Genomic DNA, 27,741 nt, shown 5'->3' with positions numbered 1-27,741 from the left:
TCACCCTGCCCTGAGAACAACCAGTCCTTTCCCACCCCTTTAGGTAACAATGCACCATATCGGGGAAACTGAGGCACATACAGGCTTCATAAAAATATTACAAAAAATTCCTACCTTGTCACCTCAGATTCCATCAGAAGCATCACTGACATTGCACTAGGGTACATGCTGTGCAATATCAGCCCTGGTGAAGTCAGTCATTTGTCATAACCATCCTCCTGCCCATAAAAGGATGTAGTCCTGATGCAAGGACATTTTTCCATACCAATTAATCAGTATGAGTCATCAATTTCTTGGCTGCTGACCAGCACAGCTGATGCAGTTGGAAATCTCCTTTTGATGACGAGATTAGAAGATTTTATGAGTATGATTTTGGGTGAGGTAACTCAATGGGTGGGCAGAAATAGGAGCAGCTGGAGCAATACTATTTGGAGGGAGGGATGGGGGAGGGGAGGTTGAGTAGCTTGGTGCCAAGAAGCAGATACAACTGCGTGTTGTTTGTGTGGTAGAAACCAAAGGGAGGGGAAAGAAGACTAGAATGTGGCTGGGTTGGAGGTACAGAAGTGTATACTGATAGAGTATCTTTAAAGTTAGACTTTATTTCTGGTGTTTTCTAACAGTTAATGGAAGACAGAAGAGTTGGACTTTATATTCTGTTATTTTATATATAAAAAAACTCTACAGAGGAAAAGGGTAATTTGTACAATTGTTAAAAACTGTGGGAACAAGAAAAGCAAGGGGAAATTTAGAAGTGCAAAGTGGAGGAGAGATGGAAAAATACTACATGTAAAATTTTGTCCATACCAGTTCTTAAGGCAATTTTGTCTTACATTTTTGAGTTAATTTTTTCCCCTATGTTTCTTCTCAGACTAAGCAATCCACTTATGGTTGGTTAGTTTGATGCAAAACAATACAGTTAGGTGGCAAGAGACATAATGCCCATGTTAATTCAGAGAGAATATGGGGGAGCCAATTCTATCCCTTTCTCTAGCAGCATAAAAGGGCTATACAGGAGCTAAAGGAGCTGTGGGAGAATTCCACTTAATTTGATCCTACACTCCTCCCCACCCTCAATAGGCCTGGCATAGGGGTTTTGTTGGGGTGGATGCTGAGAGTTGGAGGGGGTACTCTTGTAGCCCTTTGTCTGTAACTTCCGGGTGCAGCTTTTTTAGGGTGACCAGATGTCCCGATTTTATAGGGACAGTCCCGATTTTTGGGTCTTTTTCTTATATAGGCTCCTATGACCCCCCACCCCCTGTCCCGATTTTTCACACTTGCTGTCTGGTCACCCTGAGCTTGCTGAAATCTTCAGTTATGAGACTGACTGTTGTCAAAGACCTCTCCCTAGTAGTCAAGCACTTCTGAAATTCCTAGTTACATCCCTGCTCAGAGATATCAAACTGGTTAGCAAAGTATGAGCAGCCACTCTGTCATATGGTGAATCAAGCCTCTCAGATCGGTGTTAACTATTTGAAAATGGAGACCAGCATGCAGGAGTGAACATAATAATTAGTATGGAATATAAGATATTAAGCGGCTGTGTGGCAGATGTATTGTTTTAATGTTTCATACTTACACTGCAGTATCACCAGGGACGCAGATCTGATAAGACTACATCTGCTAGGCTTATCCAGAAAGAACGGTCTTTACACAACATGAATCAGGAGCAAAGTGTAATGCTACAGTATACTCTTTAAAGCTATGGTTAGTTTTTCTAATAATAAACCCTAATACCAAGAGTTAGAGACGGTCTAAAATACAGTACATTGATTCTAGATATTAATTTCTTACAACTAATTAGGATACTCATGCCCATCTCCCTTTCCGCACCCAGACAATGGAAATCTAGCACTTGATATTAAAGAGTTTAGGTGGGTAAATGTGCAATGATCTTCACTGTGAGCTGTAATTGTACATCCAAATAATTAGTGAGATACATGAAAGATCACTATTGTGCACAATTACTTCAACTATGTGCAACTGGCTATGTAAATGTGTACAACACATACCTGAGTAAACTTCTAAAAAAATCAGCCCTAAGTGTTCCGCCTAGGTCGCTGAGTGAAACCCTATAAAAAAATTATCCTCCATACCTTCTTTTTACAAATAGAAGACTGCTGCACTCACAGTACATTAGATGGAGCAATTTAATTCTCCTACCCATACATTCTTATGTAATGGTTGTATTCTGGTGCATTTTTTATGCACACTTCTGCAATTATATCAGTGAGAGAAGCCATAAGGGGAGTTGGAGGACAACAGCAACCTGAAGTCAGGAGCAGAATACACAATTAAAAAAATATTGTTAGGGTCATTGTTCTCTGTCCATAGCTAGAATTTATAATAAGTTTAAGGGAAAAAGGTGTGTATGCATATACACACACTGTAAGGATCCATGGAAAGCAAGTCAAAGTCACTACACTTGGGAAAGAAGAATCACTAATTTGTGTTGCGATCCACCTGTGATTCATTTGGATGGGGAATGGAAATTATGTCTAGTGGGATGAGGTCCAGCAAAATGCCAATGTATTGTACATTAATGTACCATACACTCACTTATCAATCTTACCCCCCAACACCATTGACTGTGACCTGGAAAATTAGTGTGGCCTACACTCACTAAATGTGAGTATAACTACTTTCATTTTGTTTCCTTCATCAGTCCCCAGTTACAAAATTATTATGCGAGTATTTTCAATGGAGCAACATAAATGCTGTCTGATTCAACACATTACCTCATATTTGGTTGGTTTGGAAACAAGAAAAGTGAGAAATAAGTTTAGAAAAAAAATAGAATGGATAAGAGTCACTGGCAATCTCAATCACAGTAGTAAAATCAGTGCTGAGGATAGACTTGATTGAGAGTATCTCTCACTCACCAATCCACACTGGCCAACAGTGAGATCTTTCCAACCCTTTCAACACATAATAATGATAAATTACGCTGTTTCACATTATTTATATACAGTTTCACAGAAGCGCATGGTGCTTTACACACACGAGTGGTTATAATCTGTTACCCCTTCCTGTGGTATGTTACAAACAAAAGGGTATGGGGGAAGGGCTTTGAAGGACAGTGGTAGATTGTGAGATACACTTGTTAGGTATCAGATGTTTGTTTTGCTTGCTCCCTTCACAGACGTCACACACACACAAAATTACTGTGTCTCCAGAATAGAGGTTGGGGCAGATGTCATTAGCTGAAGACTAATTTAAAGAAGCAATTCCAAATATTATCAAAGGCAGCACTAAATAAAGCTCAAAAGATGAAGATTGTAGCAACTATGTAACTGTACAGACCAAGAGGAAAATATATCTTCATCCTGAATGTATAGTCCATCTTCAAAATGTTTCGATAATAGCGGGGGTGGGGTGGAGGGTGGGAATGAAGAGTTATTGTTAAATTAGTAAGTCTAATTATTTATTTCTGTTATTCACATCACAGTAGCACTTAAAGGGCCCAATCGGCTAGGCACTGAATACATACTCATAGAACAAAAAGACTGCAAGCTCTTTGGGGCAGGAATAATATATATGAAAAAAAGTGGACAAATTTTAGAAATGAATACAGATATCACTTCACCCATTATTGAAATGAAGCCACTTCTATGTGCGAAGGTTGTAGTCTTAAAATGATAACACAACTAAACTACAGAATAGATTGTCTGGAAGTGCAGGACACCATATCAAATGAAAACATGGGGGATTCTGCTTTACGAAAGCAAAATGGAATTTTACTAGACCAACAGGGTTAAAACAGCTGCTCTTTAAATGCCATACGATATTTAAGGCTCACACGTGATTTGATCTTCTGTTTTATATGTCATCCTAAAGGAGACACTTCTAGTGCAAAGTGGCCCCAGCGCACTGGGCTCCTACGCACTCAGAAAAAAAGACTGTAGGTCCAAAAAATCATAGCCCATTTTCTGATTGAGATGGATGTGTTCAGTAGAAGATTCTATTCTGAAGAAAGTCTGTGGAACATTCAATAGGTGAATGAGTTTTGGTCTGGGAAAGATTCCGATAGGCCATCCAATTCCACAGAGAGAAAAAAAGTGCAATGAACAGTTTAATAAGAATTACTATGCTGTGTACATGCATGAGTATAATATTCAGGCAATAGAAGGTGTAAATAACGTAAGTTTTTATGGCCCTCATCACTAGTACCAGAGTACTTAATAAAATGATGATATTCCCTGTCAGTAGGCGAGGGCTGGAAAGGGTCTAATAGCAAGTCCCACTTCCTCAAATGGGAAGCAAGTTATGTGGAGAGGAGACAGCAGCAGCTGCTGCATTTGTGCCCTGCAAGGAGAACCTGGGATTGCAAAAGGAGTAAGCACAGTCCTGGCAAATGAAGAGGAGCAGCTTTCTTCCCCTATAATGTTCTCTAGTGCCAAGGAGAAGAAATGCTCCTCTACAGCCTCCCCTCAACCCCCATGTGCTTAGCACTTCATTCTGTCTCAGCTGGAAAGGATCACAACAGAGTCCCCCTGAACAGCGAGAAAGGGTCACAGCAGCAGTCACTGCCATCTCACATGGCAGACAGCCCAACTTCACAGGGGCAAAGCTCTTCATGTTGTTATTGAGGAAGGGTGTTCTGTGAAGGAAACATCTTAGAAAGTGAAAAGATGAAGGACACTCAAAGATTTATTTGGAAGAGAGCACCTTCTCCCCAAGGCTGAGGTATCTATCAGGCACATCTTGGGAAAGAGGCACCTCTCCAAATGGCAGTGGAGTGTGAGGGCAGTGGGGTGGGGGTGGGGGGGTACTAATCTTCAGTGAGATTATCTGTTTTTTCATGAACTTCTCATTAAGCATTCATGAAGTGCCAATGACACTTCATCACACCTAACAGTTTACATAAGCAGTGGCAGCCGCCACCTCCCTCCCAGAAGTGATGTGTGGCAACCATCTATTTTGGGTGGTGAGCATGTCTAGGCTGGAATCTTAGCTTTTTAAAGTTGTATCACTGATGCTGGGGATTCTCTGTTCTTGAAACATTTTCAGCAATGAATGAGGAGTGATAAGGGTGTGGGAGGAGGGAACACACTTGAACCAACAGGATTTTCCTCCTGCCATTTATACTTTAACACATACTACGGTATCAGTATTGGGTGAAAAAAGGAGTTAAGAAAAAGGACTCTCCCCCCCCACCATTAGCAAACTTAATGTGTGAACAGTGCTTGCTTAAAAGCCCAAATTGGTTGTCAGTAGGTTTGTATAAAGCCTTAAGGAAGAATGGTGTGAGGGCTGTTTATAGAAAATTACATTGGGTGCAGGCTATTTCACTAATTAACACCTCCTAGCCAAAGAAATCCTTCTTCCTTTTAAAATAAACCTCCTTTAAACTGAGAAAATATCCCAGGACAGTTCTGGAGCTGCCACCCCCACATCTGTTGGTGTCTCCCCTCACAAAAGTGTGTTGCTGTCTGTGTTTGTGTTAGAAGAGGGTTACCAGGGGGCATTCTTGTCTGGTTTATTCATCATTTCAGGGCTCTCCCATCTGCAAAGCTTCTGTTAATGTCAGTGAAATCTAACCTATACAGAAGTTTCAGAGGTCAGATATTTGGCATGCAGCATTTAGAAACCCAAGTACAAAGTTGATGGGGACGCTTCAAACACAGATGGATTACAACGGAAATAGATCTCCCTATACCAAACTGGTACCAGGCAAGCTATTGAGCAGATTTAAGGAAGAACCCATTGAGGTTGCCCAATGCTATTACAGCTCATATTCTAGCATTGTATTTTTACTGACTAAATCAAGCCTCCCACTTTGCAAAGCCAGCACAGAAATAACATTTCATTTTTAATGCAATATAGCAGGAACAGACACAAGACACAGTAAAACAATTTACTGCATGACCCAGAAAAGCAGATACTTACAGTTCGCAGGAACTGTATTTCATCTTCCCCTCCTTCACCCCCTTCAGCCATGGCTCTTGAGGAGTCAGCTCTGCTAAGACTCTGATTGCCTCCACTGGCAGCTTGCTGTGCTCGGTACAGCTCCTCTTCTCCTATCAGTATTAGCATATAGCTAATCCACAGCCATATAGGGAGCCCAGCTAACTCCACTGCACTGCAGACTGTCAGTCAACCCCCTCACTGCCAGAACCAACTGCGCCGCTTCTCCAGTTCCACGGCAAGCAATTCCTTTTCTTTCTTTCTGTCTCTTTGCCCCCTAGAGAAAAACCTATTGTTAAGGTATTGCAGAAAACATTCCATGCATCAGTAGTTCTCCCCCACCACCCCTTATCAATGTCTGTCCAGAGCAGCGTTAATGGTGAAGTGTTAATAAAAGCAAAGCTCACACTTCCATTTTCAGAGATTAGGGTCTACAGTTTTGCATGTAAACGTAACCAATTCGGCAACTCTGGACCTACTGATTATACATCAAAGGATGGGAATACAGATCACATAGGAGAGCTGATTTTAACAATGGATTTTTCAGCCTGTTCACATTAATTTCTATTTATTGCTTCTCCACATAAGCAGCTGTGAGTCTAATTGGCAAGACGATTTAATGGTCTAACGCCACTACGTGTAATTGTTAATGCTGTCTCTTTCAGTCGGAGTCATGCTATGGACTGCAAAGTTTTCATCTGAAGCACTGTGAAAGTGCACTTGAAACATGTTATTAGTGGCTCATATATATATTTCAGTTAAAAAATGATAAGGTACAATTATGTTAAAAATAAAACTTAAAATAACTTTAAATCCAAGTTAAAGTGAAACTCAAATAAAAATCTTTAGCAATTACATGTTACTTCATCCATAGCAAATGCTGAAATGAGTGGGATAAAACTGGAACACCACTTTCTCGAAGTTTGGGGTGTTCAGGTGTACCAGGTCCAAACTGACCATAAGGCTTCTATGTCCTTAATTCAAGGAAGTGTAGCAACCAGCCAGGGAAGAGGGTTCCTGGATAGCAATCTGTCTTTCCCCAACCTCAGGACTAGGTCCCTCAGGGGTTTGCTCTCACTCTCTCTTTACAACTTCAAGGGTATCCAGGAAGAGCAGGGTTTTTGTGGAGAAACAGTTGGTCTCCTGCTCCTATTGAGCAGGCACTTGCCTGAGCAGAGGTAACTCAAAAGCCGTGTGCTGACTTGGCCAGGCAAGTGCCTCTACAAGAGGAGGTACTCAGGTACAGCTGGAGCCCTGATCAGCCCTCCTAGTTCCTATCCAATTCTGACAGTTTGAAAATGGTGACTTGGATCCCTTGCAGTCATATATCTTTTTAAAATATTCAGATGCCGAATATAGCTGATATTTTTGTTGCTCTGGAAATCAGTTATTCAGTTTCAACCACACTTGAAAGAGGGTTGAGACCCACTCCTCCCATTGTTCCATCTCAATGCACAATGGGGAGATGAGAAGAGAGACCTCTCCAGAACTCCCAAAAGGTTTCTTAGGGAAGCAAAATATCCATGGGAAAATTCAATGAAAAGAGTGAGCCTACCGTCCATACCCAAATACATCAAAGCAGGCCACTCAGAGTTCCTCTGAGAAGACAGCAGCAGGTGGGAGCCTTGTGTCCTGTGTTCTCTCATCTGTCTTTTTACACTGACATTGGCATACAGTAATGTGTACTTTTGCTATGCTAGGGCAAGTTTTCTGTGGGGTCTTATAGTAAAACATACTATACAACATGCTACTGCATATGAAAAGTACCTAAACTAGAACCGAGTAATAAACTTTGCAAAATTTATATGATGCATGCTCTTAAACTGTACTTTAGTTTAGTTTAGAACATCTAGTTCAGTGGTCACCTGAAAGTAGTGACAGTTGATAAATCTGTTAAAATAAAAATGGACTGCAGCTACAGAAGTAATATCTGATCTGGATTCAGAATACCCCACACATTTTAAAAGCATCGGGAATCCTGAGTTAATATGGCCCATTTGAAAACTATGGGCATTGTCAAAAACAAAATATCAAACATTTTATGCATACAGGGATGTTCAGTACCAAAGTTTGGTTCCAGATAATTACATTGAGAGATTCCACTAGGCACGTGAAATTAATTGACATCACTAGCATGCATATATCTCTGTTTTGTAAAAAAAGAGTGGGTACAATTCTAGCCCCACTGAAATCAATGGGAGTTTTGCCATTGACTTCAATGGGCCAGAATTTCACGCTCTACTTCTAAAACCAACAGATACATTCACTTTAAATATCCTCTTACTTTGATCTGAAACTCATAGCATTAAACCAGCACACAAAGAACTAACATTCTGCCTAATATCAATTCCCATCAGCAGTTTTGTTTGTTCATTTTTTGTTAAGGCTGTCAATTTTTGTTTGCCTGGCATTCAGTTTTACAAAGTACTCTACACATTATTTTGGGAAACAATTTACTGCCTCAATTAACAAAATATTTTGGTTAGATCCATGTTTTTAAAACTGACAAATGAACTGCAATACCACTGTACAGTACTTGTATTCTTTAGTTTTGTTCTGCTTAGTATTATGTCTACACATTTAATGAGAAATATATTCAGTTGCTATGGTGTAATGAAATGTATAGTCTCCTTAAGAAGCCAAAGCTGTCAATTTTTTCAGGTTTTCCTCTGAGATTGAGATCTAGCAGTTTATGGAGCTGCACTTAATCAGACAAGTCTCACTTACACAAAACACAATCCCTTTGATTTTTAATTTCTGCGTTCTAATTTTTCTTGCAGTTCAGCTTTACAGATTTATTGAAGCTGCAACTGAAAACAATTTACTTCCAGTTCAGTGCAGTTTTAATAATTCAGTCTGAAATGGCCAGGTGTGCATTTCAGGGAAAGTAGTAAGTATAGGAAGTATAACTACTTTCATTAGGAATGCAAACACTTTGACCATATTGGGCCATATTTATAGTCAGTTGACACAAACTGGGTGAACATAATATACACAATGATCCTGATTCTGAACAATTGACCTTAGGGGGCTTCTTCACTGGAGTCATTCCCCTTAGTGCATCTTCCAGCTGAATCCATTCTTGGCAGAGACTATGATATCTTAAATTATTCAAAATAAAAATCTTTGGTTCCACAAAAAAATATAACAACCAAAAACAAATCTTCCAAATAAATCCTTCTTTCTGTCATCACCATGGACAGACATGCTGCTATCATGTAGCTCTGCTTATGCTCCAACATCTAGCTCTAGCCTTTTACTAAGAGATTCATGACGACTCTTCACATGAGTTCTTGCTTCTAGCTTGGCTTTTGGCAGGCTTTACTGCTGCTGCCGCCAACCAATAAGTCAGAATTTTTATAGTGGCACCAGCCTGGCAATGAGAAACAGTAGTGTGGAGAGTTTGACAACAGGAACTAAATGTCCATGCTGTGGCCACTGGGAAATATCTGGAGCCGAACAATTTTTAGTTGTTTGTGTTAGCTTTTTACAAGGCTGGTTTAGACTAATCAAAGAGATCAGAAGATTTCTAAAATATATTCACAAAGCTCATTGGTATGAGTGTGTGCACATGCATGCATATGTTGGCACTTTCAGAAGTGTGTCAGCTTCGGGTGGGTAGTGCCACACTGTTTGTCTCTGTAATAATCGTAGCTCAAAAACTGAGTCACAACACACTTTGGATAATAGCTGGTTCCATTAGTCTCTTCCCAGGAAAGCTCTTGCGTACTATATAGGATTTAACATTTGACCTTCTTTCTAAAACAGTGAGTAAGAGACTGGAAATACGTAACTGATTTTCTCATACAAATTAAAAGGCTGTCTGCAATGCCTTGGGGTGCATGTGTTCCGTTTAATTGTGCTCTTACAGATGTAAGAATGAAACCCACACCAGTTCAGAAGGCCACCAAAAAACCACACCAAACACTTAAAGACCTCCCTAAAGCCTTTAAGGTGAGTTCTAAGTAGGGTTTAAATGATTTGCAGGCAGTCTGCACTGGGATGAATTTCATCAAAACACCAAAGTGTGTTGTGACTCAGTTTTTGAGCTACGATTATTACAGAGACAAACAGTGTGGCACTACCCACCCGAAGCTGACACACTTCTGAAAGTGCCAACATATGCATGCATGTGCACACACTCATACCAATGAGCTTTGTGAATATATTTTAGAAATCTTCTGATCTCTTTGATTAGTCTAAACCAGCCTTGTAAAAAGCTAACACAAACAACTAACCATGTTTGTTAAAACCATGGGAATCAAGACTGAGGGGAAAAACAACTGAGGAGAGTTGGCAGTTTTTCGAAGGGACACTATTAAGGGCCCAAAAGCAAGCTATTCCGCTGGTTAGGAAGGATAGAAAATGTGGCAAAAGACCACCTTGGCTTAACCACGAGATCTTGCATGATCTAAAAAATAAAAAGGAGTCATATAAAAAATGGAAACTAGGACAGATTACAAAGGATGAATATAGGCAAACAACACAGGAATGCATGGGCAAGATTAGAAAGGCAAAGGCACAAAATGAGCTCAAACTAGCTACGGGAATAAAGGGAAACAAGAAGACTTTTTATCAATACATTAGAAGCAAGAGGAAGACCAAAGACAGGGTAGGCCCACTGCTTAGTGAAGAGGGAGAAACAGTAACAGGAAACTTGGAAATGGCAGAGATGCTTAATGACTTCTTTGTTTCGGTCTTCACCGAGAAGTCTGAAAGAATGCCTAACATAGTGAATGCTAATGGGAAGGGGGTAGGTTTAGCAGATAAAATAAAAAAAGAACAAGTTAAAAATCACTTAGAAAAGTTAGATGCCTGCAAGTCACCAGGGCCTGATGAAATGCATCCTAGAATACTCAAGGAGCTAATAGAGGAGGTATCTGAGCCTCTAGCTATTATCTTTGGAAAATCATGGGAGACGGGAGAGATTCCAGAAGACTGGAAAAGGGCAAATATAGTGCCCATCTATAAAAAGGGAAATAAAAACAACCCAGGAAACTACAGACCAGTTAGTTTAACTTCTGTGCCAGGGAAGATAATGGAGCAAGTAATTAAGGAAATCATCTGCAAACACTTGGAAGGTGGTAAGGTGATAGGGAACAGCCAGCATGGATTTGTAAAGAACAAATCATGTCAAACCAATCTGATAGCTTTCTTCAATAGGATAACAAGTCTTGTGGATAAGGGAGAAGCTGTGGATGTGGTATACCTAGACTTTAGTAAGGCATTTGATACGGTCTCGCATGATATTCTTATCGATAAACTAAGCAAATACAATTTAGATGGGACTACTATAAGATGGGTGCATAACTGGCTGGATAACCGTACTCAGAGAGTTGTTATTAATGGTTCCCAATCCTGCTGGAAAGGCATAACGAGTGGGGTTCCACAGGGGTCTGTTTTGGGACCGGCTCTGTTCAATATCTTCATTAACGACTTAGATATTGGCATAGAAAGTACGCTTATTAAGTTTGTGGATGATACCAAATTGGGAGGGATTGCAACTGCTTTGGAGGACAGGGTCATAATTCAAAATGATCTGGACAAATTGGAGATATGGTCTGAGTTAAACAGGATGAAGTTTAACAAAGACAAATGCAAAGTGCTCCACTTAGGAAGAAAAAAATCAGTTTCACACATACAGAATGGGAAGAGACTGTCTAGGAAGGAGTACGGCAGAAAGGGATCTAGGGGTTATAGTGGACCACAAGCTAAATATGAGTCAACAGTGTGATGCTGTTGCAAAAAAAGCAAACATGATTCTGGGATGTATTAACAGGTGTGTTGTGAGCAAGACACGAGAAGTCATTCTTCTGCTCTACTCTGCTCTGGTTAGGCCTCAGCTGGAGTATTGCGTCCAGTTCTGGGCACCGCATTTCAAGAAAGATGTGGAGAAATTGGAAAGGGTCCAGAGAAGAGCAACAAGAATGATTAAAGGTCTTGAGAACATGACCTATGAAGGAAGGCTGAAAGAATTGGGTTTGTTTAGTTTGGAAAAGAGAAGACTGAGAGGGGACATGATAGCAGTTTTCAGGTATCTAAAAGGGTGTCATAAGGAGGAGGGAGAAAACTTGTTCACCTTAGCCTCTAAGGATAGAACAAGAAGCAATGGGCTTAAACTGCAGCAAGGGAGGTCTAGGTTGGACATTAGGAAAAAGTGCCTAACTGTCAGGGTGGTTAAACACTGGAATAAATTGCCTAGGGAGGTTGTGGAATCTCCATCTCTGGAGATATTTAAGAGTAGGTTAGATAAATGTCTATCAGGGATGGTCTAGACAGTATTTGGTCCTGCCATGCGGGCAGGGGACTGGACTCGATGACCTCTCGAGGTCCCTTCCAGTCCTAGAATCTATGAAAAAAAATAGGATTCCACTCTGCTGGTCACCAAGAGTCAATTGTTTCAATTTTTAAGTCAAAATGCATTTATGGGAATCATAGGAAGTTGATAAACTTAAGAGCCACAGTAATGATTAAAAGATTATCACTCTGAGGCATGTTCACCAGACTCAAGGAATTCAATCTGTTCAGCTTAAGAAAGGGAAGGTTAAGGAGTGACTTGATTACAGTGTGTACATATCTACATGGGCAACAAAAAATTGACAAGGAGTTCTTCAATCTGGCAGACCCAGGTTTAACAAGATCCAATGACTGGAAGTTGAAGCCAGACAAATTCAAACTTGAAATAAGGCGCACATTTTTAACAATGAGGGTAACTGGACACTGGTACAATTTACCTAGGGTTCTGGTGGATTCCCCATTACTGACTATTTTTAAATCAAGATGGGATGTTTTTCTAAAAGATCTGCTCTATATTGGGAAAGTCCAGTGCTTAATTTGAGCCAGGGCTGAGCCCCAGCACTTCCAGGCTTGTTGCATCTGTTATGAAAGTAAAAAATTGCTTGAGCCCCAGCATCTCTTTCATAATAAATTAAGCACTGGAGACGTCCTATGGCCTGTATTATGTAGGAGATCAGATGATCACAATGGTCCTTTCTGATATTCAAATCTATAAACCAGAATTGCTCTGCAATAGTTAATTTTTCTTTGGGCTATATTCCTCTGTATCCAGTGGCAGATTAATGATTTTGCTGCCCCTAGGCCCTGAAATAATTGCAGCCCGGCCCGCCCCTGGCCCCGCCCCGCCGCCACCCTTTCCCCGCCCCCATTCCAACCGCTCCCCCAAAGTCCCGCCCCAACTCCGCCCCCTCCCTGCCCCTATTGGATCCCTTCCCCAAATCCCGGCCCCGGCCCCGCCTCTTCCCCCAACACGCCGCGTTCCCCCTCCTCCCCCGTGAAACAGCTGTTTCGCAGTGCAAGCACTGGGAGGGAGGGGAGAGAAACAGGACGTGGCAGTGCGCTTGCAGAGGAGGCGAGCTGGAGCACGGGAGCTTCTCCGGGGGTGCTCAAATTTGCCGCCCTTGCATATTTGCCACCCTAGGCCTAGTCAGCCTAGGCGATAATATGCCGCTGTCTGTATCCTGCTCCCATCTCCAACCTGTACAGTAGCATTATGAAAACCATCTACCATTTTTCTTCCCATTTCTAGCAACGAATTCATGTTCAACTCCTACTGAGAGTTATGATCTCCCATAGATGGCAGAAAAGAATGCCTTGGACATCAGTAAGTGAAAAGCTTTGCGATAATAATATCTGTTGCTTTTGGAATAGTAAGAGCATTAATCCATTTTATTTATAATTTCAGCAGTCTATGTTCTTCTAAGTTTATACTTCTTACTTTTTGGGGGGGAATAGACTGCTATGTAATTAGAATTATTACAACTTATACCAGAATAATTATGGGTTTAAATGGACAAGATGAAGGACACATTTGCCAACAGATTCTTAGTTTTCTAGTAATTTAAACAGAGGTATGATTTATCTATAGGCATTTCTAAATCTTAGCTAAAATTCTATGTCTGTTCTCTCCTGTGCTGTCAAAGATTCTATTTTTCTTATGTCTTTGAAACTGTCCTGATTTTTCATCAGGGCTGGTTTTGTTTTGAATACTCAGGACATCTTGTTTGATACAATTATTTTTAACATATTATGGAACCCACTACATACTCATCATCAGTACTGCTTTAAGCCCAACCTAACAAATTGCTGAGTACCCTCAAATGCTACTGCAGTCAATGGGAGGCAAGGCAATAACTCACAGGAGATGCTCAGACCCTAAAAAGGTCCTGGCCACTTTTGCAAGAGGCAGCTGCAGGGTTGGACAGTTCCATTGGCACTGCAGAGACCTTCAATGATGTTTCCAAAGTGAGGCAGTTTTAAGGTGGAGGTGGTTTTAAAACAGATCACTTTGAGCTTTAGAAGATATGAAAAAATTGTGCTGAGCCTAAAATGGTTATTCCATTCAGAATCAACTCTGAAGGGCAAACTAGAGTAGCTTTCTTGTTCAAACTTTCAGTTATTTTACGTTTGCGGTTTTGTTTTGAAGTTAGCTTTATTTTCACCTAGTTGGAAATGTAATTATTGGAACTAAAGCCAAAAGTACTTCTAATATCAAAATGAAGTTCTTCAATATGTTTGCATCATCATATGTTCTAAAATAAATGATATGGTATTTAAAATAAAATGAGGTTTTATTAATGAGAATTTGTTTTGCTAAATTAGAAATTGCTACAGTTCCATTTTCTTTGCCTGAAGCCTCAATGCTGAAGTCTGTAAGACCCACAGTTCAGTATTCAAGAACAGACTCAGGTCTTTCAGGCTCTCTGCCAGGAAAACATACTTCTTAACTCCCATATATTCACAGCGTGACACATGCTTTTGAAGTCTGTCATACAGTCACATAGCAGCCTAATATTATCTCATGGGAGAAATTGTCTTCATGAGATATTATTAGAGATGAGTTAGAGATAAGTTTTACAAATTATGGATGCCTTTTTTGTTTGTTTGTTTTTTTAAACCTTAGAAAACTCTCTGTATCAGAGTTTTGAAACTCAGACCTCTTCCAGTTCCTTTTTGGTGATGGTGTTTTTCTGCACTCTGCAATACAGATTCTTTACAAGAACCACTTGCTTTCCTATGACTTCATGATTACTGAGGCTGCAAGTACAAGATGCTATTGTGCAAAATGGAGCTGATCTGCTTTGTCTCTTGAAACAAAACTATCAAATGCTATTTTTCTGTAGTATCTCCCTGCTGGCAAAACATAAAATGTTATTTATGCTGACCTGCATGGAGAGCTGATTGCCCTGTTAGTTAAAAGAAAAATGCTGCTGTCACTTACCAACACTAAGAAGGATCAGGAAAAGATTTCTGTTGAGCATGCAGGCTGCCTAAACAGCTAAGCTCTCCAGGTTCTGTTGATCAAGTGAAATGCAATTGCTCCAGCTCTGTGCATTTCTATTACTATGGTGGATGGAAACATAGTAAAGAACATTGCAAATAAAGAAAAACACTGAAGATTGTACAATGAAAATAATAAGTAATTATTTGCTATGCTTCCCTTCTTTTTTCCTCTATTTTGACTGATCTCCAAACTTTATGTTAGATTGCCATCTGGTGGTATAAGTGAAAGAAAACCTTTGGTTAAGTATCAAGCTGGTAAATATGACAAAAAATATTTTATGTAGGACAGCAGTAATCTGTTTTCCAACTATATTTCAGAATAAAATAGCATAAAATACACTTAAAACTATAGTCCATGGTGCTGTGAACTTGTACATTGCATTTTTCCTTGAGAACAAGCCAGGACTGCTCACTAGTTCTTTTCTAAACCCAAACCATTTAAATCAGAGTATGAATAATTCATATTTTAGTGTATTTATTAACAGGTATGCTGCTGAAACTTCCCAAGTGGTACTAGAAAAATTGTGTATAGCAAAATTTTTTGAAGGTGTCCATTAATTATTTTCTGGTTGCCCAATCTGGGAAACAAAGAGCCAGATTTCCAGAAGTGTTGAGCAGAAGGAAACAATCCCATAGTTAGGACCCTCCTTCCAGATGATGATGTGATATCCTCTCGCACTGAGGATAGCTCTCCAGGGGCGGGGACTCCAGTTATTAGGAAGAGACAGGTAATAGTTCTGGGCGATTTGATCATTAGAAACATAGATAGTTGGATTTGCAATGGCCGGGAGAACTGCATGGTTACTTGCCTGCTTGGTGCGAAGGTTGCGGATCTCTCGAGACATCTAGATAGATTTATGTCTAGTGCTGGGGAGGAGCCGGAGCTGGGTGGTTGTGGTACATGTAGGTACCAATGACGTAGGGAAGGGCAGGAGAGAGGTCCTGGAGGCCAAATTTAGGCTACTAACCGAACACTGTAGCATTTAATTTCGGAAAGGGGAACTACACAAAAAATGAGGAAGTTAGTTAAACAGAAATTAAAAAGGTACAGTGCCAAAAGTGAAATCCCTGCAAGCTGCATGGAAACTTTTTTAAGACACCATAATATAGGCTCAACTTAAAATGTATACCCCAAATTAAAAAACGCAGTAAGAGAACCAAAAAAAGTGCCACTGTGGCTAAACAAAGTAAAAGAAGCAGTGAGAGGCAAAAAGGCATCCTTTAAAAAGTGGAAGTTAAATCCTAGTGAGGAAAATAGAAAGGAGCATAAACTCTGGCATATGAAGTGTAAAAATATAAATAGGAAGGCCAAAAAAGAATTTGAAGACTAGCTTGCCAAAGACTCAAAAAGTAATAGCAATTTTTTGTAAGTACATCAGAAGCAGGAAGCCTGCTAAACAACCAGTGGGGCCACTGGACGATCAAGATGCTAAAGGAGCACTCAAGGATGATAAGGCCATTGTGGAGAAACTAAACAAATTCTTTGCATCGGTCTTCCTGGCTGAGGATGTGAGGGAGATTCCCAAACCTGAGCCATTCTTTTTAGGTGACAAATCTGAGGAATTGTCCCAGATTGAGGTGTCATTAGAGGAGGTTTTGGATCAAATTGATAAACTAAACTGTAATAAGTCACCAGGACCAGATGGTATTCACCCAAGAGTTCTGAAGAAACTCAAATGTGAAATTGCAGAACTACTAACTGTAGTCTGTAACCTATCATTTAAATCAGCTTCTGTACCAAAGGACTGGAGGATAGTTAATGTGATGCCAATTTTTAAAAAGGGCTCCAGAAGTGATTCTTGCAATTACAGGCCAATAAGCCTGACTTCAGTACTGGGCAAACTGGTTGAAACTAGAGTCAAGAACAAAATTGTCAGACACATAAAGGAAAATAACTTGTTGGAGAAGAGTCAACATGGTTTTTGTAAAGGGAAATCATGCCTCACCAATCTGCTAGAATTCTTTGAGGGGGTCAACAAGCATGTGGACAAGGGGGATCCAGTGGATATAGTGTACTTAGATTTTCAGAAAGCCTTTGACAAGGTCCCTCACCAAAGGCTCTTAGGCAAAGTAAGCTGTCATGGGATAAGAGGGAAGGTCCTCTCATGAATTGGTAACTGATTAAAAGATAGGAAACAAAGGGTACGAATAAATGGTCAGTTTTCAGAATGGAGAGAAGTAAATAGTGGTGTTCTCCAGGGGTCTGTACTGGGACCAGTCCTATTCAACATATCGATAAATGATCTGAAAAAAGGGGTAAACAGTGAGGTGGCAAGATTTGCAGATGATACAAAACTATTCAAAATAGTTAAATCCCAGGCAGATTGTGAAGAGCTACAAAAGGATCTCTCAAAACTGGGTGACTAGGCAACAAAATGGCAGATGAAATTCAATCTTGATAAATGCAAAGTAATGCACATTGGAAAACATAATCCCAACTATACATATAAAATGACGAGGTCTAAATTAGCTGTTACCACTCAAGAAAGATCTTGGAGTTATTGTGGATAGTTCTCTGAAAACCTCCACTCAATGTGCACTAGCAGTCAAAAAAGCAAACAGAATGTTGGGAATCATTAAGAAAGGGATAGATAAGACAGAAACTATCATATTGTGTCTATATAAATCCATGGTACGCCCACATCTGCATGCAGATGTGGTTGCCCCATCTCAAAAAAAGATATATTGAAATTGGAAAAGGTTCAGAAAAGGGCAACAAAAATGATAAGGGGTATGGAACAGCTTCCATATGAGGAGAGAGTAATAAGACTTGGACTTTTCAGCTTGGAAAAGAGATGACAAAAGGGGATATGATTGAGGTATATAACATCATAACTGGTGTGGAGAAAGTAAATAAGGAAGTGTTATTTACTCCTTCTCATAACACAAGAACTAGGGGTCACCAAATGAAATTAATAGGCAGCAGGTTTAAAACAAACAAAAGGAATTATTTCTTCACACAACGCAGTGTCAACCTGTGGAACTCTTTGCCAGAGGATGTTGTGAAGGCCAAGACTATAACAGGGTTCAAAAAAGAACTAGATAAGTTCATGAAGGATAGGACCATCAATGGCTATTAGCCAGGATGGGCAGGGATGGAGTCCCAAGCCTCTGCCAGAAGCTGGGAATGAGCGACACGGAATGGATCACTTGATGATTACCTGTTCATTCCCTCTGGGGCACCTGGCATTGGGCACTGTCGGTAGACAGGATGCTGGGCTAGATGGACCTTTGGTTTGACCCAGTATGGCCATTCCTATGTTCAATAGAAAGTTTTCTAACTCCTCTAAAAACTCAGGTCCTAGGTATGCAAAGCTAAGCACCCAATTACGGAGGGTCTCAAAATTAGTAGGTACTTGTGCAAGTTTTGGGCATAATATCTACTTCAGGTCGCCAACTGAAGAAAATAATACTTCCCTATCTCACAGAAGTGTTGTGAAGTTGTATCAGTCTTTGTAAGGCACTCAGATACTACAATGATAATTGTCATGCAGAAGCCCATGGAGAAATAAAAACTGCCCCCTTAGTGCAGTGAGCATGGTGCCTGCCCCAGTGGGCATGGCTGGGGGTGGTACAGCCTCACCAGAGGAGCTGCCCAGGCTGGAAGCTGGCTCCCACGAGCGGCGGCCCGACATACTGCTGCTTTCGCCACTGTGATTCCTGGTAGAGCCCTGCAGCTCCATGGATATCCACTTTATTTACGTGGATATCTGCATCCATGGATGTAAATTTTGTATCTGCGCAGGGCTCTACAGAGCAGTCGCTTCAGAGTAATGCTGGAGCTTACAGGGGTGGGTTAGACACAGTGCAACATGATAGGAGTCAGAACTTTGAGATACTATGGATAAGAGAGAATAAACATTTAATTAATTCTGCTGTGCACCTGTGGGAATGCTGAATTTCCATGATTTATAACTGAGCCAAACACTGATGGATATTCACAAGGACAGCAACTATTCCTCTGCAAAATTTCAAGTTCCAAATCCAAGCCCCTAGCGCACTAGAGCTATTCAAAGTAATTCTTTTATGTTAGTAAAACGAACGTTGACTAAACTGCCTGTTTTTTCACTAGCTTTATTGTTAAGTGTCTGAACTATTTTGACCAAGCTTTCCAAAAATCTCAACCTCTGGTAGAAATCAAGTATGGAAATTTCAGCAGTAAAGGTAAGAGTTTTACAAAGTTATAAGCAACTGAAAAGAAAGACTTAAAATGTAAAGTGATAAGTAACCTTAACAGGCATTCAGTGGGTTGAAATGAGCTCATTAAAACAAGTTAAATCATCATTTTACAGTGGTACCTACAGCTGCACATTACGAACCACCCAGAGTTTAGGCAAAATCTTATGCAGCAAACCAGCCAATAGGGAATTGCACTAATTCACTTTTGTGGTAATAAAAGCATAGATAATCACTTTAAGAACTGACTGAGACAGAAACAAAATCCAAAGTAGGTTGATTTTCAGTAAAATTCAGTAGGCTGTTGTTAAGCACACAGAGTACTGAAATGAATTAAATGTACAATTATCAAAATATAGCATGACAGTATTATAAGAGTTAACATGTAATTACAGTTATTTCTATTGGAATTGCCATATAGCTAAAGACAAAATGCCAAAACCAGATTAACTGGAGCCATGAGAATAATTCACAATGAATAATTTATCTGACAAATTTAGCTTCTTTCTGCAAGATGGATCAATCTACTCAAATTCATTTATTCAACTTTTTCTACCCTACAGACTGACTTTGTTTATGATGTTTATTTCATACTTTGTATTCAAGCTGGGATGCTTAATTGTGATTTGTCATTAATATAAAGGAAACACAAGGAGGGTGCAAACATAGCAAGCAAATTCATTACAAATGTGAACAAATATCCACAGAATACTTCAGCATTCACCTATCTTTATAAAAGTCTCATGGGGTCATAACTTAGGCCCTGCCTTCACAGAGGACTTGCATTGTGATTGACCATTAAAAACCCAAGGCACCTTTATTCACTATTTGTTTATCCTACTAACAGAGCAGTAGTTCATCCCAAACATCCCACTATCAGAAAAGCAGTTCAGCTGCACTCAGAAGTATTGGCAGAGGGGCGAAGGAAGTTGTGTGTTGATACCAGATACAGAATTTTCTTTTCCTCTGTAGGTTTAATTATTCCTAGTGGAGTAATGTTAGTATCAAGAGAGCTCAGAAGGGAGGAATATGCTGATGTGGATTGAGGGATTAGAGATTAACAAGAACATGAAGAGCAAGGATCCATCTATATATTCCATCTAAATCTATTAATTTAGATGGAATATATAGGCCACAGGTGTTAACATAACCCAGTCACTGTCCAATATTAAAAAGTGTTAACAAGTTTCAGAGCTTAGTATCATGGCAAACAATTAAAAATCATTTTAATATTTTATTAAAGATAAGGAAAAACAGTTAAAGCATTTGAAATGTGAAGGATGAAATAAGGTTTTCATTTTATCAACTTCCCTTGTTCCCTTTATCTTTAACTGGAGAGAATTCTTAGAAGGAAAAAATAAAAGTCCAATCCCATTTCATCCTAGATGGTGTTTGGGATTCAGCTGGAGCTGGTAGAGGCAGCAATGGTAGCTGGATCCCTTTATCTGGCCCCATCTGGTCAGGGCATCTCTCAGGATGATGAAGGCCCAGGCTCCCAGGAGACGGTGGGGATGGTAGCCGTGAGGATGAAGCTCACACCAGTACCCAATTTTTCTCCCTAAAGTCTCTTTCTTTAAGGACCCACAATACCAACCTTCCACACAAACTTCCACGTGGCTGGACTTTACAAAAATGAGACAAGCCATTTACAATGCCCACTTCACTTCTCTACAGAGGAAAAAGGACAGTAAGCTATCTAAACTCCTACCTGCCACAGGGGGCTACAACAGTAGCCTCAACTCATCTAACAACATTGTCAATCTTTCCAACCACACACTTAGCCCAGCAGAAGAGTCTGTCCTATCTCGGGGACTCTCTTTCTGTCCCACCATCCCCACGAACACGATACAGTTCTGCGGTGATCTGGAAGCCTACTTTCATCATCTCCGACTCAAGGAATATTTTCAATGCACCGCTGAACAGTGCACTGACCCACAGGAACCCTCCTACCAACACTACAAGAAGAAGAACTCTGCGTGGACTCCTCCTGATGGTCGAAATGACAGACTGGACCTCTACATAGAGTGCTTCCGCAGACGTGCACAGGCTGAAATTGTGGACAAACAACATCACTTGTCCCATAACCTCAGCCGTACAGAACGCAATGCCATCCACAGCCTCAGAAACAACTCTGACATTATCATCAAAGGGGCTGACAAAGGAGGTGCTGTAGTCATAATGAACAGGTCGGATTATGAACAGGAGGCTGCCAGGCAACTCTCCAAGACCACATTCTACAGGCCACTATCCTCTGATCCCACTGAGGAATACCAAAAGAAACTACACCATCTGCTCAAGAAATTCCCAGCTACAGTACGGGAACAAATCTACATGGACACACCCCCAGAACCGCGACCAGGGGTATTCTATCTGCTACCCAAGATCCATAAACCCGGAAACCCTGGACGCCCCATCATCTCAGGCATTGGCACTCTTACAGCAGGATTATCTGGCTATGTAGACTCTTCTCCTCAGACCCCACGCTACCAGCACTCCCACCTATCTTCGAGACACCACTGACTTCCTGAGGAAACTACAATGCATTGGTGTTCTTCCTGAAAACACCATCCTGGCCACCATGGATGTAGAAGCACTTTACACCAATATTCCACATGAGGATGGACTACAAGCTGTCAGGAACAGTATCCCTGATGAGGCCACAGCACGCCTGGTGGCTGAGCTTTGTGACTTTGTCCTCACCCACAACCACTTCAGATTTGGGGACAACTTATACCTTCAAGTCAGTGGCACTGCTATGGGTACCCGCATGGCCCCACAGTATGCCAACATTTTTATGGCTGACTTAGAACAACGCTTCCTCAGCTCTCGTCCCCTAGTGCCCCTCCTCTACTTGCGCTACATTGATGACATCTTCATCATATGGACCCACGGAAAGGAGGCCCTTGAAGAATTCCACCTGGACTTCAACAATTTCCACCCCACCATCAACCTCAACCTGGACCAGTCCACACAAGAGATCCACTTCCTGGACACTACAGTGCAAATAAGTGATGGTCACATAAACACCACCCTATACCGGAAACCTACTGACCGCTATAAGTACCTACATGCCTCCAGCTTCCATCCAAGACACATCACACGATCCATTGTCTACAGCCAAGCCCTAAGATACAACCGAATTTGCTCCAACCCCTCAGACAGAGACAAACACCTACAAGATCTTTATCAAGCATTCTTAAAACTACAATACCCACCTGTGGAAGTGAGGAAACAGATTGACAGAGCAAGACGGGTACCCAGAAATCACCTACTACAGGACAGGCCCAACAAGGACAATAACAGAACACCACTGGCCATCACATACAGCCCCCAGCTAAAACCTCTCCAGCGCATTATCCACGATCTACAACCTATCCTGGAAAATGATCCCTCACTCTCACAGACCTTGGGAGGCAGGCCAGTCCTCGCTTACAGACAACCCCCCAACCTGAAGCAAATACTCACCAGCAACTACACACCACACCACAGAAACACCAACCCAGGAACCAATCCCTGTAGCAAACCTCGTTGCCTACTCTGTCCCCATATCTACTCTGGCGACACCATCAGAGGACCCAACCACATCAGCCACACCATCAAGGGCTCATTCACCTGCACATCTACTAATGTTATATATGCCATCATGTGCCAGCAATGCCCCCTCTGCCATGTACATTGGCCAAACCGGACAGTCCCTCTGCCAAAGAATAAATGGACACAAATCGGACATCAGGAATGGTAACATACAAAAGCCAGTAAGTGAACACTTCAATCTCCCTGGTCATTCTATTACAGATTTAAAAGTCACTATCATTGAACAAAAAAACTTCAGAAACAGACTTCAAAGAGAAACAGCAGAACTAAAATTCATTTGCAAATTTAACACCATTAATCTGGGCTTGAATAGGGACTGGGAGTGGCTGGCTCATTATAGAAGCAGCTTTTCCTCTCCTGGAATTGACACCTCCTCATCTATTATTGGGAGTGGACTACATCCACCCTGATTGAATTGGCCCTGTCAACACTGGTTCTCCACTTGCGAAGTAACTCCCTTCTCTCCATGTGTCAGTATATAATGCCTGCATCTGTAACTTTCACTCTATGCATCTGAAGAAGTGAGGTTTTTACCCACGAAAGCTTATGCCCAAATAAATCTGTTAGTCTTTAAGGTGCCACCAGACTCCTTGTTGTTTTTGTAGATACAGACTAACACGGCTACCCCCTGATACTTGACACCATGTAGAGAAAGACTTTTCAGAATTCATCCAGTATTAGTGAAACTACAGAATGGATGAGTAACAGGGTATGCCTACACTATAGGTGGAAGGTGTCAATTCCTGCTTGAGGAGACATACCCACACTAGTTCTGATCGAGCTAGTGTACTAAAAACAGAAATGTAAACAGGGAGGCATGAGGGACTAGCTGCAACAAATACGTACCAGTGGCCTTGGAAAGAACATACAGTAGAACCTCACAGTTACAAACACCAGAGTTACGAACTGACCAGTCAACCACACACCTTCTTTGGAACCAGAATTACTCAATCAGGCAGCAGCAAAGACAAGCAAACAAACCAAATATAGTAAAGTACTGCGTTAAACATTAACTACTAAATAAAATAAAGGGAAAACTTAAAAAAAAGATTTGACAAGGTAAGGAAACTGTTCCGTGTTTGTTTCATTTAAATTAAGATGGTTAAAAGCAACTTTTTTCTTCTGCATAGTAAAATTTCAAAACTGAATTAAGTCAATGTTCAGTTGTAAACTTTTGAAAGAATAAAAATAATGTTTTGTTCAGTGTTACAAACATTTCAGAGTTACGAACCTCCATTCCTGAGCTGTTTGTAACTGTACTCAGGACAGCTAGCCCCTTGTGCCACCACGGCTACACTTCTATTGTTAGTAAGATAGCTTGATCAGAGCTAGTGTAGGTATGGCTCCTCGAGCTGAAATTTACACCTTCTAGCTCTAGTGTAGACATATCTAGAGATTTAGCCAAGCTGAATACAACCTCCTTCCCTCCCCCCAGCTCTCTTATTACAGCTTCAAAAGTTCAACATCAGAACAGCACTACTAGGTGGTTTCATGAATATGCCAGACAACTCAGCGGCTCACACAGTGATATACACTACAGAGAGAGGGTTCTTAATAAAAACTAATGCAAAGCAAAAAAGATTAGGTCCAGAAAGCTACTTGAAAACTATTAGAAGCCATATTTAAAGACAGAGCAATGAAGTCTAAATTTTACAGTAGAAGTACCTAGAAAGCTAGCAGGAAGTAGTGGAACAGGAAATAAAAGCTTTTAGTAAAATTATGAAAGATATAGACTTCTCTAATGCCCTTTTAAAACTATAGTAGTATTTTATTTTTCTGGAATTATTAGATGTATTAGTCTCTGCACGTTCAACTGTACAAAAGAAACACCTTCACTTTTTTGTTAGAGAGAAATCAAACTGCTTAGAATTAAGAAAACATATTGTAATACACTGAATTAACAGTAAACAATAGAAAATATATTGAAAAACTTTTGTGCAGAGGACAATATAGGTGCCATTTATAAATTATGTTTATCGCATAGGTTTGTGCTACAAAAGGAAATAACTAGATTGTTTTTGAAAAACAATTGCTATGGACGTTCTTATGGAATTGCTGTGGAAGTTCAAACAGATAGGTTTCTTGATACAGATCACATCAGGTAAATTGTCTGCATAAGATAATTTGTCAAGGCCATCTGACCACTGTTTTTGCATAGGTCCACATAAGGTGAAGTCCTGGTATTTCTTATGTGTATCTTTGTGTAGTAACTGTCTGCATCAGATGGGAAGCAACTGTCCAGTGATCATCTTAACCAACACTTGCTCTGTTTAATTCTTCCTCTTGTACTGAGTTGCAAGCGAGTGATCAGCTTATTTGGTAGTGATGATGAGTAGCAATGAACCAAATACCTAGAAAATGGCAAGACTGCTTAGTTTCCCAGGGTCTGAGTTAAGGATACTTAAAAATCTGGGACGCATCATATGTTCAGAATATGGCAAATGTGGTTCACACCTCTGGGCATTATGCTACTGCTCTGCTGTGGAAAAGGACAAAGCTATGCCCCAGAGTAATGGTAAGAGAGATTGTAACAGGGAGACTCTCTTTAAAAAATATACAACATATGTAAGTCTGAAGGTTCCCTTTTATGAAGAACATTGAATGAGGTAATGGATTTTGATGCTAGTACACCACAGCATTAGTAAAAACGATCTGAAATGCTGCCTGAGAATGAGGGGAAAAAATCCTGTCAATTAAAATTGAGTGGAATATTGTGCATGGTTGCACATGCACTTGCTTAGAGTAATAGGATTCTGAACAAGTGTTGACAACCGTGACGCTAAACCAAGACTGTTGACACATAAGTTATAGATGGATAATCATGAAAAAATATAAGTAATAGGTTATGTCAGTAGTAAAAAATACTTATTAATTAGCAACTGAATGTCACAATGGCGCAGCTACAGCATTTTATTCAGTAAAACAGATCATTTAAACATGACACGTTGTATGAATGGAGAGAGTAAACAGCAAGTTCATAGTGACACATTGAGCACCACAGATCCAAATTATTTTTTAATTGGCAATAACATTCTTAATCTTTTCTAGAATCTGATCCTGAATAGAGTATATGCAAGTCAAGTGGAATCACTGGTATACCTGTAGTAACCTATCAGACAAAATGAACTGTATTTAAATGCAGTATGTCTTCAAATGACATTAGGCATCGTTTATAGGCTTAATTTAATGATTCATTGGGAAAGACATTAAAAGATATATAGTCAACAACTGTAAAGTTTACGTGGAATAAGAAGTTATTTTAAACATTTCTATTTATGATCAAAGGTTGACACCAACTATAAAACTAAAATTGGAAAATTTGGTTCTCAAGTACACCTCTACCCCGATATAACGCTATCCTCAGGAGCCAAAAAATCTTACCATGTTATAGATGAAACCACGTTATATCGAACTTGCTTTGATCCGCCGGAGTGCACAGCCCCCCCCACCCCCCCCGGAGCACTGCTTTACCGCATTATATCCAAATTCGTGTTATATCAGTTCATGTTATATCAGGGTAGCGGTGTACAATAAAATAAAAGTTATGGAATATGTTTCATATATTTAGGATTAAATAAAGTGATATCAAATATCTCATATGATCTAAAATCTCATTTAGGGCCTAATTCTGCTAAGCCCCTGCAACTAAGTCTACAGTCATTAGTGTTTCTTGGCATCCAGACCTTCAATATATATTCCAAGAATGAAGTTAGTTAGGCTGTATGCCATACTAACATAGAAATTGTAGTAAGATGAGGCCCTGAAACAAACTCTTGGGTCAGAGGCCCAGTCTGAGGCCTGAAGCCTGAACCAAAGTACTTCCAGGCATTGCTAAGCAAAAGCTGGGCTGTGAGCCAGAGGTAGGCCTCGCTCACAGAAGTTGGCGAGAAGAGGGTTGCTAGAAGCAGGTGCATCTTAAAGACAGGGTCAAAAGGACAGCATGATGAATAGATCTGTCTGAAACAACATGATCAAAGGAGGAGACAGCCCCCAATAAGTCAAGGGGCAGTACTTCAATACGTCAGTAGGGATGAGTAATCTTGTCCTGTAACTGTATAAAAATAGGTCCCGGAGTGCGCATTTTTGTCTGGCCTAGGGGGCAGTGGAAAGTCCTGCCGGTCCATTGCCAGGGGCACAAATTCGTAGTATGTCTTGTAGAGTCTACGGGAAACTATTACTGTGCTTCATTTGACAATAAACCTGGCTCGGGTTCCTTCGTACCTTACTAGAGTCTGTGGTCATTGGAGGTTCTCTCGGGGTTTGCTGTGTCAGCTATCTGCGCAGAGCCGGGGCAGCACACAGAGGGAACACGCACGCAGCCGACTGTTATCAGCATCGAACAAGAGCAGAGCACCACAACGGTAGCTACTGACAACACTGGTGACCCCGACCGCTGATCTGGTGAGTAAGCGAGCTGTCTGCTGTAGGAATCGCAATCTGACATGGCAGAAAACCACGAGCTAGGGAACCCCCTTAGCCCCTCCCTACAAATCCCCACAGAGTTTAAAAAATATAATGGGGAAAAAACATGTAATGTAATTTGTAAGGCTAGGGCAGAGACTGTAGCCTTAAAATGTAAAATATTGCAAACTATAACCATGGCTGTTGAATGGTTAAAACAGCACCCCACAAAACTGGTGGGGCAAGTAACAGTAACAAAGAAAGAGTTAAAAGAATCAGAAGAAGTTACACAGCCCTGGAATGCTTCCACCCCCCTTGCAGGGTGGCGAGCAGCCTGGAGACAACCAGCACAGGAACAGAATAAAA

General features: G+C 40.6%; 1 protein-coding gene across 1 annotated transcript in view; it reads right to left on the bottom strand.

Moving 5' to 3' along the window:
* Positions 1 to 6,033, bottom strand: part of RYR3 (ryanodine receptor 3) — a 625,867-nt gene extending 619,834 nt beyond the window's left edge. Inside the window, exon 1 of the mRNA XM_065402721.1 lies at positions 5,887 to 6,033. Coding sequence (XP_065258793.1) covers positions 5,887 to 6,033 — 147 coding nt within the window. The remainder of the gene's footprint in view (positions 1 to 5,886) is intronic.
* Positions 6,034 to 27,741: the final 21,708 nt, after the last annotated feature.

Source organism: Emys orbicularis, chromosome 4 (genome assembly GCF_028017835.1).
Source record: "Emys orbicularis isolate rEmyOrb1 chromosome 4, rEmyOrb1.hap1, whole genome shotgun sequence".
In the NCBI taxonomy this organism is placed as follows: domain Eukaryota; kingdom Metazoa; phylum Chordata; order Testudines; family Emydidae; genus Emys; species Emys orbicularis.
The sequence above is the reverse complement of the archived record's forward strand: the minus strand, read 5'-3'. Positions and strand labels throughout refer to the sequence as shown.